General features: G+C 34.0%; 1 protein-coding gene across 1 annotated transcript in view; it reads right to left on the bottom strand.

The window, feature by feature from the left end:
- IRAG1 (inositol 1,4,5-triphosphate receptor associated 1) overlaps positions 1 to 17,693 on the bottom strand; it is a 55,037-nt gene that overhangs the window by 18,063 nt on the left and 19,281 nt on the right. The window contains exons 4-14 of the mRNA XM_072338945.1: positions 15,119 to 15,212; positions 14,955 to 15,010; positions 12,985 to 13,038; positions 12,113 to 12,308; positions 8,065 to 8,165; positions 6,847 to 6,917; positions 5,676 to 5,849; positions 4,624 to 4,701; positions 4,190 to 4,239; positions 3,679 to 3,720; positions 1,577 to 2,170 (exon numbers count right to left, since the gene is read on the bottom strand). Coding sequence (XP_072195046.1) covers positions 1,577 to 2,170; positions 3,679 to 3,720; positions 4,190 to 4,239; positions 4,624 to 4,701; positions 5,676 to 5,849; positions 6,847 to 6,917; positions 8,065 to 8,165; positions 12,113 to 12,181 — 1,179 coding nt within the window. The 5' untranslated portion in view covers positions 12,182 to 12,308; positions 12,985 to 13,038; positions 14,955 to 15,010; positions 15,119 to 15,212. The remainder of the gene's footprint in view (positions 1 to 1,576; positions 2,171 to 3,678; positions 3,721 to 4,189; positions 4,240 to 4,623; positions 4,702 to 5,675; positions 5,850 to 6,846; positions 6,918 to 8,064; positions 8,166 to 12,112; positions 12,309 to 12,984; positions 13,039 to 14,954; positions 15,011 to 15,118; positions 15,213 to 17,693) is intronic.

Genomic DNA, 17,693 nt, shown 5'->3' with positions numbered 1-17,693 from the left:
TCTATCACTACTCCCTGCAGGTAAAAAGAATGTACACTAAAGGATTAAACTTCATCAATATTCTTTCTATTATTACCGCATTTTCTACTTTCATATTTTCAAACTCATTTAAAATTCATAAATGTCTTCTTTCGTTTATAAAATAATTCTCATTAGAGTCAGAGCACAAATCCTTCATAACTGGAATTACATTTCATGTTGTGTTAATTGTTTGGTTATAACTACTAATTGTGTTTAACAGCCAGTAAGATGCTCAAAAATATTTGGCTCAAGTGTCTTTATAACAAACATTTCTAGTACATATGTAGTAAGTGTATATATGTTATATAAACAGGAAAAGATGAATAACCAAGCAGACATTCCCAAAAAATACAATGACCAAAGTGCAGAATTTGAGGCTCTCCTTACCATTATTATGATGGTCTTAAGGAAAGGAACTACAACTTATAAAGGGGAGGAAGGGAAATGTCCTGTTTTGTTTACAGCATGTGTATACAAGTTGGCCGCTTTACGTTAGTGGTTTATTTTTTCCATGTAACTTTTTTTTTTTTTTTTTTTTTTTTTCTCCCCAATATAATGGCTAATTCTTAGGGTTCAGGTCTAAAATTCTGGATACTATAAGACTTTCTCTAAGGGTATTCAAGTAGTAAAAAAAACCATACCAGACCAACTTCCTGTCCCCTGAGGTATTTTAAATACAATATTATTGCAAAGTTCAGTATTCCTGAATGATACAACTACTGCCCTTAAAAGGGAGACTGCCAAAAGGTAAACAGGATTCAAAAAACACCCAACTGAACAAGGTAGAAGCAATTTTTAAAACAAAAAACACTTACAAAGAGTTTGAGTTGCAAGAGGTTTTAAGCCCATAAAGAAAATTATAGTAACCATTTCTAAACTTAAGTGAAACATTCAGCTTATATACAGGTCTCACTCCTTTCACGGAAATCAGCCTGTTAGCATTTTTTAAGAGTCTGGTCCTGAGGAAAATTCTGAAGGAGCAGAAAAAGCACAGTGCAGTGAAAGAAAGGAAGTGAAACAGCCTAAGTGACTCTTTTAAAGAGCATGTTATTATATCCTCAGGAAGGAAACATTTTTCAGAACTAAAATTCTTCTTAGAAACCAGAAGAGATCATTTTACTTGTAAGTATGTTTTAGAAATGACATGATTGTTAATCAACTGCTTCCTGTTTATAGTTCATGTAAACTGTGCAAAATAGAGGAACTGTGATTTATACTCACCTTTTTGTCATAATGAAAGCAATTAGTTTGCTTGACACTAGTATTGTAATTATTTCTGAGGGCAAAAACATGCATGTGCAAGAACACACATGCATATTGAAGAGACAACTGCACAGCTGATGCATATTGCGAGTGAACTAGGAAGCAAAGTAATTCCATGGCATTTAGCTATAGATTACAGTTTACTGAAGTTGCAAAAGACAAATAATACAATATTATGTTGATTTTGCTAAAACCCATTATATTTCTTGAAATGATAAAAATAAGGCTAAGAAAGTTGAAAGTTCAGTAAGATACAAAAATAAGTTTAAAGCAGGATACAATCAGGACTCACCTCTCTGAGTTTTGTCAGTTTCTGCATCCGAACAGGTTGAACTTGGATTTGGAGGTCTTTGAATGCTTTCGTTTGATTACTGGATTTATTACCAACAACAAAGCCTTTATCTTCCTCAGATGGTATCTTCATGGGTGTTTTATCTTTCTGACCAGGCTCTAAACTATCCCATGATACAGCTCTTAGTAGAGGAGGACGCAGCCCACACAGTTTAAATTCTGGTTTGAAAGAAACTTTGTGATCCCTCATTTCTGGAACAGGACTTTTTAGCTTTGAGTCTATATTTCCTATTCCTGGTCCCGATAGGTAGGTTCTTAAAGGAACATCATTTTCTTTTGCTTTCTTGAGGAAGGATTTTCCGAGTTCATTTTCACAGACATTCAAGCAAGTGTTAAGAGACATTCTGCCACCATCACTACCTGAAGAGGAGCACTTAGGTAAAGTATCTACATGCTTACGTGGATCAAAGTTTTCTTTTTGTTCAGAGAGTTTTTCTTTGGGGTTTTCAAAACCAGCAGAACGAGGAACCAGCCTTCCCTGAGAAATCTTTCTTTGATCATTCAGCCTCCGATCCATTAATCCTTTGGAAACACTCTGAAAGTAGAGGGATACAAATAAAACAGAGAAACAAATCTGATTTTCTTCACACTGATGTTTGCTTTTAAACATGTCCTGTCAACAACAGAATTATTTTTAAGTGCACTTGAAAAAAGATGAATTGGGAATCTCTTCTCTGAATCTTTAAGATAATACCCTTCCCATTCCAGAAATCCTCATATAACCAGGATTCCCATCACCTTAATGTAAGCTGATCATCCTAACATAAGGTTTGCGTGAGTATATTCCTCTCACCTCAGATGTTATAGAATTTCTAGATTTCAAAAAAAAAAACAAACAAAACAAAAAAACAAACACTTTTGATTGTTCCTCATCTCCCAAAAGAAAAAGAACAGGCTTGTACACAAACATAAAGCACATAGTATAATTTCTCCTTATATTGCTACATCTCCACGCTCCTGTCTACTTCCATTTCTAATGGTTTGTTTGATTCTATATAATACTGCTGAAACATCTCATTAAAGTCTACTTGATCACTCTGCTCACCAATCCATACCTTATCTTTCTTCTATTCTATTGCTACCTTAGATAAATAATTTGCACCATTTTACTTTGTGCACAGAACTTCATTATCATCCAGCTTTAACAGCAAAAGTCCTACCAGCCAAATATAAGGCTATTAGAGGTTTTAGGATTATGGAAATATGGTTAAGGTGTGTTAGTCATTCTATTCTCACTGTGATACAGTAAGATACAGAGACAACTAAGGCAGATGTATAGAATATGTGCATGCAAACTATAAAGAATCTTACTCTACATATATCACCACAGGTTATAATTTGGTTGCAGTCTCTATTAGAACTGACAGAACAACTGCTTATTCCTTCTCTACTGTAGTATATAATCTGCACTTCTGCAGATTTTGTCAGTAATTTAAGGCAACAAACACACTCCATTTTGGGGGTCTGGCCCGAGTGCATTGCTACTCTTCCCCTTTGTAGCTACTGCTCCAAAATTTTGTTATGTATTTAAAGCATTGCCTAATCCACTCATGACAAAATCTTTTCAAAGTGCCATGTGATGCTACCTGAAGCAAATTAAAAAGCACTCACATAAACTGCTCAACAAATAGCAGTGTTAAGTTGTAACATCCTATCAGCAGTATCCAATACTAAGTATGGTAACACTCAGCTAAATAGGTCTAGAAACGTTCATGCATCTGAAATAGAAGCATACACTGAAGTAGCTGAAGTGGGTATTTTAACTTTAGAACTAAAGTTGCTCAGCATATTGATTTGAATTAAGATATAGCATGAATAAAAATGTGTGAATGGTAGAATGCAGAGCACAGCTGTAGCCTGTTTCTGTCCAGTACATTTGCTGGTGCTTCGCAGTTTCTTAGTTAAGTACACTTTTTTTCCTTTGTTGAGTATTGCTTTTCTGTTCATTTAGCAAACAGTTCTTAGTTTATTTAGTCACAAAAATAACTTGCATACGTGCTTGGAAAAAAACAGATTTAATGGAACACCATATGAAACACTTACCTCTGCAGTTTGCCTGTCATCCTCTTTAAAAGTTCTGTTATTCTAGCAAAAAAAAAAAAAAAAAAAAAAAAAAAAAAAAAAAAAAAAAAGTAAGGAAAAAAACTGTTTGTCTTACAAGATTTGCTTTCACATCTATGCTGCAAATGTTGAATACAGACATTAAGGGATTATCTTTAATATACAATTTTAATATATCTATATTTTACATTGGCCCATTTATTTATGAAGTAATTTTAGGAATTATTTTTTTCCATAGATTAGGATTATATTACATCTTTTTCCATATAATATACTTAACAATTCTGTATGATCCTTCAGTGCTTATTACATCTTGGATTTAAGACTTCAGAATTAACATTTATTAATTCCTGAATTGGTGGAAAAACATGCCAATAATCTCACGTTAGCATAGAAGAAGGTACTGAAAACACTCACTCTCCTCAGGGTAAATAGGACAGATGCAGTACTTTAATAATCTGGTTACTATACAGAATACTCAGCTCTTTCTTACCTGAACCGGAGATACTGACTCAACACTAGTGGCTGGACATACATCGGACACTAGGAAGACACATGTGATTTAAGTATGATTAAATCCTGATGGTTTTGCTCAAAAAATTTGAATAACACACATTAGCAAATCCATACACACAAACTTACATATAGCACACTAAGAACAAAATATAATAAAATATTATTTAAAAAGAAACATAAAACCTGAAGTATAAGAAGTGAAAGATCTTCAAAATGTAACAAAATTCTATTATTAAAAAGTTTAAAGTAATCTGTAGCCTGGAAGCAGCACTACAAGAGTAAAGTATAACACTGAAAGATATATAAGTAAATATATAAGCCTTAATGAGCCTTGTCACGTTCACAAGTAGATGCTTTAATCTGTAGATTAATTTATTCTCCAGAGGAAATGATAAACATTTTCTTTTTTACCTGATGGAACAGGAAGAGTGAGAGAGTTGCTCCGAGATGTTACAGGTGAAACTTTTGGGCTAAGGGTAGGCGAAACCGCTTCATTAAAACAAAGAAAAAAAAATAAAGAAAAAAATAGAAAGTAATTTTACTCTCGAAGCTTATTTCTTCTGAAGTTTGAAAATTCAGGTAAAATTAAAACATTAGTCTCGCAGTTATCAAATAGCCACATTTCTCCAAAGCCTGTGCAGCCATTTTAATTTCCAAGTTATACTTGACTATTAGGATCTTAGAATAGGCTCATGTACTTAGCGCAAACTAATAAGTTTTTTTATATAACAGAATTTTCATTTCCCTCAGTTTTGTTAGAGTCCGTCAGAGAAGTAGACACAAGAGAAGGACTCATAAGAGATTTAGGAAAAAAAAAAGAAAAAAAAAAAAAGAAAAAAAAAAAAAGGAAATTTTAATTTAAAAATGTATAAATTTTATCTCCTTACAGAAAGTGCCAACCTGATTTATTTTGATTTGGTATTTCAGAGGTAATTTATAGTTCTGTTTATTGACAAAATGACATTCTGTCCTGGCCCTCAAACACTTCATACAAGATAAACTATTTCTAATGACACTCCAGAACAGAAAAATTTATTCTATTTCTTTTTTAATGAAGATCTGATTCACTTAGCTTAGTTAATGACTATATCCAGAATAAAAGTATAGTTATACCTGGTTGGTATGGTTTCCTGTAGTATGAACATTTTGTCAAAGTTTCATTTTATCTACAGTAGGAACTTGAGGCAGAAAATCTTGAGAAATTTCTGATTTTTTGTTTGTATGTTTAAGATTCTGACTGAAACTCTTCCTCCTTTCATGTTACACTGCAGTGTACAGTTCAGAAACCTAGAAACACTGTCTTCCACTTTTAAATCTAAATATTGAGATTGATCTTTTCGATTTTGTACTGAAAAATGAAGAGAAGCTGAGGGATTCTGACCTAGATACTTATTTGTACTTATTTGTGCTTTTGCAGATTTCCAAAGTACAATCTAAAATTGTGTCCTAAAATCTATACCTACCTGTGGGTGACTCAGGGAGGCTGCTTCTTGACTTTCTGCCTCTGCGCATTAGAAATCTTTCGCTCACTTTCTTTGCTTCTTCTAGTAATTCAAGGTTCTTCTTTTTGTCTTCTTCTGATATGTTGACATCTGGTAGCTGATCATTTACCAGATCAATCACATGCCCATTGTTATCTAGGTTGAAAAGGGCAGAATTAGAACAGTACCTCGTGTATCCAAGCTGCAATTTGGAGTAGCCAGTATGAAAAATATCTTTAAGCTTTGATTTCTGTTAATTAAAAATTCATGCACACTCATCTTCTAATTCTTTTATATTCTCAATTTTAGGTCAAGTCATCAAAAACACTGATAACATTCTGAGATTCTAGTTTGTCACAGCAGAATTGGCTTCAGATCCATCTTAACTAGTAGTCATGGCATTTCTGCTGTAAACTCATTTTCTCTATGAGTTTTGTGTTTCCAGTTTTTAAAGGCTAAGGTTCCATGAATCTGGCATAGATTCACTAGCACTAGTTTTATCACATAGGTGATTCCATTAATTTTTCTATAGAAAAAAGTACAGAGTTCAGAATTAAAATGATTGTATTTCATATAGATAAGGTATTTCCACAAATGCGGAAGCAACAATAAGGCTACATCTAGCAGAAACACATGCAAAATTTTAAGATCTAAAGCCTAAGAATATACTGTTATGAACAGTGAGCATCTTTTCACTGCTTGGCTGAGAAGTTAATCCCAGTACAACAGTGGAAATAATGCTTGCATGAACTCTTAGGAAATGAAGAATATCTTCCTTAGGACAGCCTGCTTGTTTTCATTTAAAGTTTGTTGTGATATGATAGCCAGGCTGGACAATGTGAGACTTAAGTGCCCCTTGACAGCAAAACTTCCAGTGTTTTAAAAGTAACCAAAATCAGTATTACTGAACAGTATTTTGAACATAGCAGGGATTTTAAGCTTGTGCATCTCCGGCCTTCTAGAAATACCAATCTAACAATTTTTTGTAACTAACCATAGACATATTTCTCTGTTCACATGCAAGCCATTTATGATCATGAACTCTTGATCACTATGGTAGCGATATTCACAGTGCAGGCATTATACCTATGTCTTTATTGCACATCACATTTTCAGAGAAACATCCTAGCTTAAATGAATAATCATTTCTTACCAACAGAAGTCAATGAACTTGTTGAATTCCTACTGGCACGGTTAGAATGCCTTCTATGAGGACTACGAGATCTACAGAGAAAAATGAATGAAAAAATATGGGAATATGTCACAAAAAAAAAAAAAAAAAAAAAAAAAAAAAAGAAAGCTCTACATTGAAAGAGAAAACATTAAGTAATACATTTTAAAAAAATATATAAATATATTAAGAAAGCATGAAATATAAGCTAAAAGTATCTCCATTTTGCTTTCACTCTTCCCAGAAAATCTTGTGTTTAATGATTGAGTTCTGTTCCATATTAAAAGGGAGGTTAAAGACTTATAGAAACTGAAGACTTTCTGTCAGAAGGATAGATTTCAAAAGTTGTAGCTGTCAGTTGAAACACGCACAACTTTAATTTAGATTTTTGTTTTAATTACTCTATTCTGAAAGATTAGAAAATAAACACTAATTTTAAAGGACACCAATTTAGGTTTGTAGAATTAGTGACATCAAAACTGCTCTTTTATATCAACTGTATTTCCAACACCAGAATTCCCTGCACCCAAAAGGAAAGACAATATAATTTATTTACAACAAGGGCTGCTCCTAAAATAATGTCTCCTAATTTACTACATTGGCTCACAAGGTCAGGTGGATATTGGTGGTATGGCACTAGAACTTGAACCTGCCCACCAATATATTCTATTACATTTTGTTTCCATGAAACAGATGGCAACAGAGGGGCAGTCTGACAAAAAGGCGTCTGATATGGAAGCATGGATGAAGCAAAAGAGTGTCACTGAATTTGCTCACATGGAAAAAGTGGCACTCACTGACAGTCATCAATGTTTGCTGAATGTTTGTGACAACCAAACTGTGGATATGAGCATAGCGTGGTGGTGGGTGATGCATTTCAACAGTGCTGACAGCAAGTCACCCCTGCTGGTACAGATTGGTGGAGAATCGGTGGTGAAAATGCACAGCTTATGGTGGTGTCTATGCTGAAAATCAGTATTTTGTAGCTGAGAATTTGCTCTAATAAATAGTGTTATTGTGTTCTCTGTATCTGTTGTATTTTCCATTGGAATATAGGAGGCATTATTTTTGGAACAACCTATGTACAAGGACACATCCATAATATTTTAATATGACACACATTTCAAAGCAAATTCTTAGAAACCACTCCCAGAATGACTGTACAAATTATGCATAGATTGGTAACATATTATGTAGTACCTGTTAACCAGATTTTTATCAATTTCTACATCAGGCATACCAGCATTCTCTGGAAGAACAATAGAAGGTGTACTGCTTGTAGTTCCTTCAGCACCAGTGTCCTGGATGATTTGTAACAAAGATAAAAATAAAGTTAAGCAGAAATTCAAAATACTGAATATCAGTCGGTGAGAAAAATAATGTGGATTTCTCTATTTAACTTACAAATGACTGATCTGAGAATTAGCTTTTATTTGGTAAGACATATTTGAGCTACAAATCTTTATTTACACCAATTCTAATTGCTTCTGCTAGGCAGTAGTATGTAAAACAAGAATGCTATTTTATTTTGTCAATTTTATTCTAAATTTTCCTTGAAACAACATCCCAAAGTTCCATAAGAAATTTTGACTTCAATCGACAGTTGGCATTTATGTCCCTGCTCACATCAGGGAAACCAGAACTACATGACTTTTTAAAGATCACTTTCAACCCAACATTCCATGACTGTGTGACATTTATGAATCTTGAAGAAGAACGTGCTTACTAACCCTGGCACAAAGCCACTTATGTTCAACTGCTACAAATAATATTTTGCAAATACCATTTGCTCTCAATTGTGCTTACTTCTTTAAGAATATTTACCTATTAAAGGCTAACAAAAGCATAATTAATTCAGAATAAAAAATAATTATTTTAGTAATACTTGTTAATACAGAAAATAAAGAGCTGTTGTAAAAAATAATTTGTGCATTTGAATAATTACTCATGATTATTTAGCTTAACACATCAATGTTTTAGAGCATAGAGATTTCAATCATATTGATTATTATAATCCAAGGTCATCAAGTTATAATTTTCTTTCACTCATCTAATGTTTGATGGAGAAGTTAGGTTACTCCTAAGGTTTGTTACAACAAGCAAGTGGCAATAGTATAAACTGAAATAAAATTATACACATACATAAAGATATTATCATACAATCAAAGAATGGCCTGGGTTGAAAAGGACCATAATGATCATCTAGTTTCAATTCCGTGATAAATGCAATTTTGGCCATAACAGAAGACTGAAGAGGCTCAAAGATGCTCAGGGCAGACAGGTTCTGCAGAAACAACGGTGTTAAGCTCTACCAAAACCTCCCTAACAGAACATGGTTTTTAAAGTTTTAAAATCCAGCCAAATTTGGATGGATTTGAAAAGTAATGGAAAAAAATGCATCTCTGCTAAAAGGGATACAGGGCCAGAAAAGTCAGATGATAAAGCTTTCCTGGATACCACCTAAATTTTTAAAAAAAAAAAAAAAGTCCTCTGTCACATTGTAAAACAATGAAGGATCTTGGCTGAATTTATTTGTCCTGAAACAGACAATCACGTGAAACTCCTTAGAAGAATAATGCATCTCAAAGTAGTCTTTTGAGATAGACAAAGTTCTAAACCAGCTTAAATTTATATACTTAAGTGAAATGTCGAGGTGAAAATTTTGCAAGTAAGGCAATGCATCTCAAGTTGTAACAACATTTAGTTGAAAAAGACAACAGGAGAAAAGGCAAAGCAGGTACAGGACATAGTCAGAACAAAGTAAAACAAGTAGTACACAGTGATTTGATAAGAGGTGCACAAATTTAAACAGGAAGAAGAAGTATCAAACGTAGAAATGTGAATGATGGAATAATCATTGTAACAAAGACATTATGAACATGTGAAATGTCTTTTTTTTCCTCAAATCTGAGTGGACAAGATAGTGTGTTCAGAATACAAAGAGCTGGAAAAAGACAAAATTGTTTTTTATTGAAGGAGAGGTGAGGATATTAGCCCACAGCCAACCCTAGAAGCATAGGGTAAAAAATGAGACATCATACATCTTTTAACCTAATTGGTAAGGATTTATTTTACTTATATTTTCTAACACTACAATACATCAGTTATTAAGGATGTCAACAAAAACATACTAATTTTATGTGAAATTACTAATTAAACAAAAATACAGAAGTGACTAAACATGACATTTAAATGTTTTATGAACTTCACTGGAAGAAATTATTCTGTATCAAACACATCTAAATATCCAGTACTTCCAGATTAACACAAAACTAAGAGTTGAACTGCACACTCATAATTCAGACACATTCCAAACAAAGGGCTTAAGTGCTTTGAATAGGGCTAACTGTTCTCAAAATGACATTAATGGGAGCTTCCCATCAGAAAACCCAGATCTAATGAATATTCTGAGAAATGTTGTTTAGAGTTGGAAGCTTATGTAAGAAAAACTGAAATGGAAAACCAGACCAGATTTTTCAAAATGAATTTGAGAAATACAACCCTACATTTCCATCATGTAAAAGATACCTGAAGTACACAATAAGCTACATGTTATGTAAGGTTCATTTTATTTTTTTTCCGAATTGTTTTGTTAATATATATGAATTTGTACGTAAGGAAAAGGTAGGAGAACATCTCCTGGTACAGAATAAGGACACTGTTGGACACTAGACAGCACTTAAAATTTAAGAGGAGATTTCAGTCTTGAAAAGTTTTGTTCAATGGCAGTGAAGGGCATACCCTGGTAACCGGTCTCCCAGCTGATATTTCTTTTTGATGCCCTCTCCTTGTTTGCAAGTTCTATTATGCAACATTGAGGTATCTCACCAATTACAGAGTTATGCTGTAGAACCCACTCTGCAGGAAGACCCAAGAGTGATAATAGGTATGAACAAGATCAGACTGTCAGAACACTGGCTAGTTTCAACGCTTAATAATTCTAGTAGGCTAATAAGCAATGTATTGATTAAAATCCTTCACCTGTTAAATTGTTATTTTAGGCATAAAGGATCTGAAACAAAAAGTTTCTGTTAATTGTCTGACTCATGAGCTATTTCATTGCTTCAGTTCATTTTGAACCTACTTTTAACAGGCCAGTATTTTATTTCGGAAGAATAGTTGGTTGGAGTGCTTCATTTCTGACATTTCACAAGCCAGCCCTAGAATAGTTATTGATGTCTGCTAGCTCCTTTTCTTTTTTCACTCTTTGAGGGTGTCTTTCAGTAGTTTTCACAGGGAGTGCGGGGGCATTAAAAACAAAGGGGAAAAAAACCCACAGCAGAACAAACTCACAAACTATCTTCTTTATCTAATATATGATCTCAGCTAACCGTCTGATAAACTTGCATCCATTTAGGGTGTTTATCTTAAGCCAGGAAACTAACACTCAGCACAGTGTGCTATTTAAATGGAATGTATGACAAATCAATGTAGGGCTTGCTGCTGACAATATTTTCCAATGATGCTGAAGTAGCGGATGTTTTCACCCAAAATATAGAATACAATGTCCTCAAATCCAAGGACAATGATATACTCTAACTGAAGATATGCCAAATTATAAATTCTGTCCTCCTGTACAGCAGTTTGCATGAAAAAGAATGACCTGGATAACCTATGATTTCATAATCCTTTAATTCAGCTAAGATGATAATTTATTAAAAAAAACCAATAACAAAACCAAATTGTTTGAATATAAAACTACTTTTTATCAGTAGTATAAATTACTCAAATGGCAAAAACTGTCATTACTTAATGATTTTTTTCATTTTATATGCAAATAAAACTTTAAAACATATACACAGTTGAAGTGCTGAATGCATATGGGTGGCTCTCGCACACATTCAGTATAGTTTCTGAACATAGACATCTATTACTATCACAAATAAAGAAAAAGAATACACACCAAAAAGCAGATTTCCATCTTTTACACACATACTAATTGGAAAGCACCTTCTATAAATCTGTAAGAGCGACACCAGGTATTTCCAGAGTACTGTGAGGCATAAATCTAAGTTGTTTTCTCAGAAGTTAAATTTTTATGGGAAAACATCAGTTTTCATTCCTTAATCTAAGAAATACTTGAAAAACTTTAAGAAAGTCAGCTGACAGATCATTCATAGCCTTGTCAGTTTATCAGAGTACACCAATATGTAGCTAAAGACAATATGTTATTTTGCAGACTCCTAAATGTACAAAAACAGTTTCAAGCCCAAAATAAGTATCAGAAAAAATTTGTAAGAGTGCTTACTTTGGCTGGAGAAGAACTGTTGTGTTGTGCCTCTTTTGATTGTTCACTTTCTTCAGGTAGGGTTGGCATGGTGGACAGAATGGAGCACGTTGATCTGCAGTGTTGACTAGCACAACCATACACCGCTGAGAATGAGACTGTTCCAAGTTAGCTTGAAGGTATAACTGCTGCAAGGCCTTGTGATCCACTAGATATGCTAGATGCCAAAAATTCATATCAAATTAATTTTAAAAAAACTATGCTCTAACATAGAGATCACTTTACAATAACAAACAGTATTAAAGTTTAAAATTAAAAATATAAACTTGTGTTTTATTAAACTAAAAGTTTCAAGGTCAAGTATAACTGTGTAAATGTTCCCTTCCTTGCTGCTATTCCCACTCCTCTTCATGTCACAGATTTTATTTTTTATTTTTGCCTCCTGTGACTGTGTTGGCTGTAATTAAACTACCCTCTCTATAGATCTTCCAAGAAGAAAACAGTATCCTGGATAACTGTAACATTCCTTTCAGTAGTCAAGAAAGTCCTAATAGTACAGAATATGATCTTAGATTGCAAAGAAAGGAAAACCTTTAGAAGGAAAACTGGTCAGTCAAACCACGACACTTTCTTTGGGCATGTGCTGAGGCACTTCAAAGGCCTAGGTGAGTTGGGCAAACACTATAAACACGTGCTGTGTAGACAACAACAATGTGCAAGACACTTTCAAAGCAAAATAGTAGCAGTGCTTGAATGGGAAAAAAAAAATAAAAAATCACTGCCTATTAGCTGAAAAAATTATTGTTCCTCGTATCAACTTGAGCTACTGCCTTCACATTCATCAATCCTTACAGCTACAGTAGAAGTATTACAAGACTTACTCTGACACCTACCGGACAATTAAGGAACAGTTCTCACAAATAAATCATTTGACTTCTTGATGGTGCCTACAGACAACAGATTAGGTGGTTAACAAAAACGATGTACACAGTGACTGACTAGACAAGTAAACTATATTCCCTTGACAGTTAGTTTGCAGCTGTATATAGTATTGTGTTATGCACTCAAACTCTAATGTTGCAACAACTTAAAGAGAGGGCCAAGAAGTTGAACATACTCATCAAGTAGAGGTTGTGTCCAAAAAAATTGTCTTCTCCCAAACCTGTGTAACTAAATTCATCATTATTCTTTTACTGCTTTGGAGATTACGATGGAGTAAAAATAAATAAATAAAAAAAAATCATAATGGTGAGATAATCTCATATAAATTCAAGCTATTTTACAACCTAAGATCAATTTTCTAGTTTTCTCATCCATCTCAGGGAAGGGAAGATTACTAAAGAACATACTTGTTTACTGAGGCTGGCAATTAAAATTGTCAAAATACACTTAAAAAACAAAAAACATCAACAAGAGAGAAAAACAGTCGTAGGAAATAACCAAAGCAGGCTCAGTACTTACTAATTCCTCACCTCACCTTTCACAGAACTAGAAAAACCTACAAAATGTGTGAAAGCTTTAACCTACAGAAGCAGCTAGGACCTACACTTTTACTAGACTAAAAGACTAGAAAAATATTTCTGTGCATTCCAAAAAATAAATAAATAAATAAATAAAATAAAAAATCATCTATAAAGTTCCAACTATGATGGAAAACAGCACAAAATATTGCATTTTGTAAATGCAACTGGGTTTAAGAAATAAAGCAGTCTTCATGCCAAGAGTCTTGCCATTTTCTGCATCAACTGCTGCCTACTGATAGTAGTGGGAAAAGGTTTAGAAATGCTGGAAACAAGATACTATTGAAGCAATGTTCTTCCATCACTGCCTATTTTGTCAGACAATGAAAATTAGTAAATGCCAGTGAGAGTCAAAAAACAGAAAAGCAGTTCATCAGAACACTTGAACAAGAACTTGAGGAGCTTATCTGTACCTCAGAGATATAGTTAGGAAAGAAAGAAGTGTTCTTGTAAAATTTATTTATCAGAAAGATACATTTTGCTTTTCATTAGAATATTAGAAAGGAATATAGGCTTAGAATCTGCAGCAGTATATCATCAGTATATCTACCTAAAAAGCAGCTTAAAAACTTACTCAGTTCTGAGTAGTAGAAAGAGTGCATAATACCTTGATACTAAGCACGGTCCTGTGCCAGTCTTTGGAATCATACTACCATTAACTTTGCAAGCTTCATATCCTTTCCCCAAGCATAAATATATGTCAATCAAAAAGAAAAATCATACATTAATCTATGCAGTAAAAACCACACAGAATTATTCCCCCTTAAGATACTAAAAGAATAGGTAACAAAATACATCCACACCTTAAAAATGTTCCAAGTGAACATATTTTAACATCCTAGTCACTATGACAATAAAATAAATGAGAGAATCTTGCTATTAAGTGTTGAATAAGCTCTGTCTGGCCTAGATCTGTCTTCTCAAAGTCTGTCGAGAAATTAATGTATTATCTTATATCAGAATGATTCCCCAAACAACTCTAGAAATTGCAAAAGCTTAAAAATAATCTTTAAAAATTCAAAATTAGATACTTGTAGACATTCTTCACTCACATATCACAGGAAGAACAGATGTGAGTGAACCTCTAGAATGTTAGCCTGCATGAGCCTTTTGCACCTATAAAATGAGTTAAAACAAACAAACCACTTATGCTTTTCATCAGACAGTATAGAGAACGAAACAAAAGGAAAAAAAGCCACAGAGGATGGAGTGCTTCTTAATGTTTGTCTGTTACTGTAAACTTACTGCTTAAAATAGTCAGGAAAAAAAAAAAGAAAAAAAAGAAAAAGATCCCAAGCTTAAATGTGGTGTCAGATATAGATCAGTGAATGCAGAGAACTTACTTTTACCACTGTGTAGGCTTGGAGTACAATCTCCAGGAAATGGTGATCTGGGAGCTCTATTCCATAAAAGGGAAAAGTATTTAGAGGCCCTTGGCTTTCAGTATGTTCCCTCTGTAACTCATTTTACCACAGTAGATAAAACTAAGTACAATCAGTTAACTTACCCTTTCTGAGTCACAGCTGAGTACAGTGTTAGCAAAAGCTTAAAGGTGCTTTAATCCATCTCCACTGATAGCATAGCAACTGACCTCAAATTCTCTGAAATAAACAATTAAGAAAGCATTATATTAATATTTTTTGACCTCATACTGCCTCTGTTCAAGTCAAGGAACTCTCATTTGTCAACAATGGTACGTAACAATGTCAACAATGGTTACGTACTCATGAATGCAGCTGAGCGGCACAACTATGCAATGCTTTTTGCAGTGTTTTCCTTTGTTGTCCTTTACAGTAGTTGCAAAACATTACAATATTAGAAAGGTACCTTTCTGCATTCCTTTTATACAGCTGTAAAAGTATATGAAATTTGTAGAGTACTTTGAATTATGTTTTGCAATTTTGAATTATCTAAGAAATGCTAAAATTTTTATATTCAAACCAAATGTGAGCAAACTAGTGTATTCTTCACATGTTTGTGCCATAACCTTCTCAAGTACAAAGCATTTAACATACGCAAACAGTTCACTGGTATAAATAAGCAATTCCAGCATCTGAAGAACAAAAACAACGATATAAACACACATTCAGGATGTCTTAGTAGAATTTCTTCAATATTTTGCATTGGTGCTTCAGAATTTCTGTATAACTTAAACCACAACTGAAATTGACCTGTTTACATTCTTAAGTTCTGTTCACATTACTATCCATATAATTATGCAGGGTAAAACCTGGAAGACAGAGAAAATGTTTCTATTTAAAGACACAGAACACTACCTCTGGGGCACGCAAAGGGTATGCAACTGTTACATGAAAGCTTCTATTTTCACTTTGAGAAATATGGAGATTAAATCCCAAATAACTTAATATGACTAAGCAATTAAAACAATTTCAGGTTGCAAACTAAGAGCAAAAGGATAAACGTGAATAACTCTGCCACAATAACGACCTCAAAGTTCAACAGTGCCAAGTGCAAGGTCCTTCATGGGGGCTAAGGCAAATCCACGCATCAAAAGAAGCATGACCAGCAGGTTGAAGGAGGTGATTCTCTCCCTCAACTCTGCCCCTGTGAGATCTCACCTGAAGTTCTGTGTTCAGCACTGGTGCCCCAGGTCAAGAAGAACACAGACCTGTTGAATTGTGTTCAGAGGAGGGCCATGAGAATAGTCAGAGGTGTAGAGCATCTCTTCTATGAAGACAGGCTGAGACAGCTGAGGTTTTGCCGCCTGGAGAATTGAAGGGTTTGGCAGGCCAGGAAGACCTCACTGCAGCTTGACCATAGCTAAAGGAGCTTAAAAGAAAGCTGGAGAGAGACTCTATCAGAGGCTGTAGCAACAGGACAAGGGGCAATAACTTAAAACAAAAATAGGGCTGATTTAGATAACGTATTACAGGATGCCCCATCCCTGCAAGTATTCAAGACCAAGTTGAATGAAGCTTTGAGCAATCTGGTCTAGTGGGTGCTATCCCTGCCTGTGGAACTAGATGGTCTTGGAGGTCTCTTTCAACCCAAACTATCTCATGATTCTATAATACATCAAAGAAGGAAACCAATTGAAGAGTAAGAAGAATGTAGCAAATATTTGCCTCCTCAGATTCTAGCAAACTTTTTGTCTCAAACTCAATGGGTACAAATCTTTCTCAAGTCCAGAAACTATCACTTAAGACTTGCTTTATGAAGAGGCACAACAGGAAAAAAAAAATCTTTTTCTGTTTCCCATTTTCCTCATACCTCTACAGATAAAACTTGATGGCTTTAGCAATTTGCTTGAAGGGGAGAAATGAAAACTACATCAGAGGAGAATAAAATGTTCTTTTGATGCATGTTCCTACTAATCTGTTTGGGAGCATCCAGAGGCATAACCCTGTGTATGTCTGGTTATGATTCAAATCTCTGCTAAGAATAGAAATAATAAATAAATAAATAGGTGATGAGAGGTGATTCTGGTACACTATAAATAAAACTGACTCCTATAACAATTCATTTGGTTTCATCATGTACCTAAAACTTTTATTAAAGAGTATCAAGAAACTCAGTAACTCCAACAGAGTAACATACAACATTTTCTAGGAATTCTATACTTAAACTTCATTTTGGTCTCAGCTTTAGGCTTTTCTCTTATACATTAAAAGAAATATCAGCATGATTTCATAAAGAATGTAGAGCTAGGAAACCTCTGGAAGAAAAACCCCTGATCTTATGACCAAGACAGCAACCATAAAAATAAATAAATAAATAAATAAAAATCAGAGAGCTGAAAGCTAAATGTGAGTAAAAAGGTGTTATTTCTTTTCCTCCTAGATAATTTTCTACCTGCAAAAATATACTAGTTTAGGAAGAAGCATTGGCCTTTGTCTTATGGTCCTGACAAAAGCTCTCTGGTGCAAGAACCATATACTGATTAAGTACCCAACAGAAACTGGTCACGACAATTTCAGTAATATCTGTAGATAATAACACAGACAAACATACTTTAACCTAAATGAGTATCCTGTAGTCAGTAACAGTCATTTGGATTTTTTTTTTTCCTCCTTCTTCTGTTCCTTCTCATATATTTGGAGAAACCTAGAAACACCTCCAAT

This window comes from Excalfactoria chinensis, chromosome 5, assembly GCF_039878825.1.
Source record: "Excalfactoria chinensis isolate bCotChi1 chromosome 5, bCotChi1.hap2, whole genome shotgun sequence".
In the NCBI taxonomy this organism is placed as follows: Eukaryota; Metazoa; Chordata; class Aves; order Galliformes; family Phasianidae; genus Excalfactoria; species Excalfactoria chinensis.
This window is presented reverse-complemented; position numbering and strand designations above follow the sequence as displayed.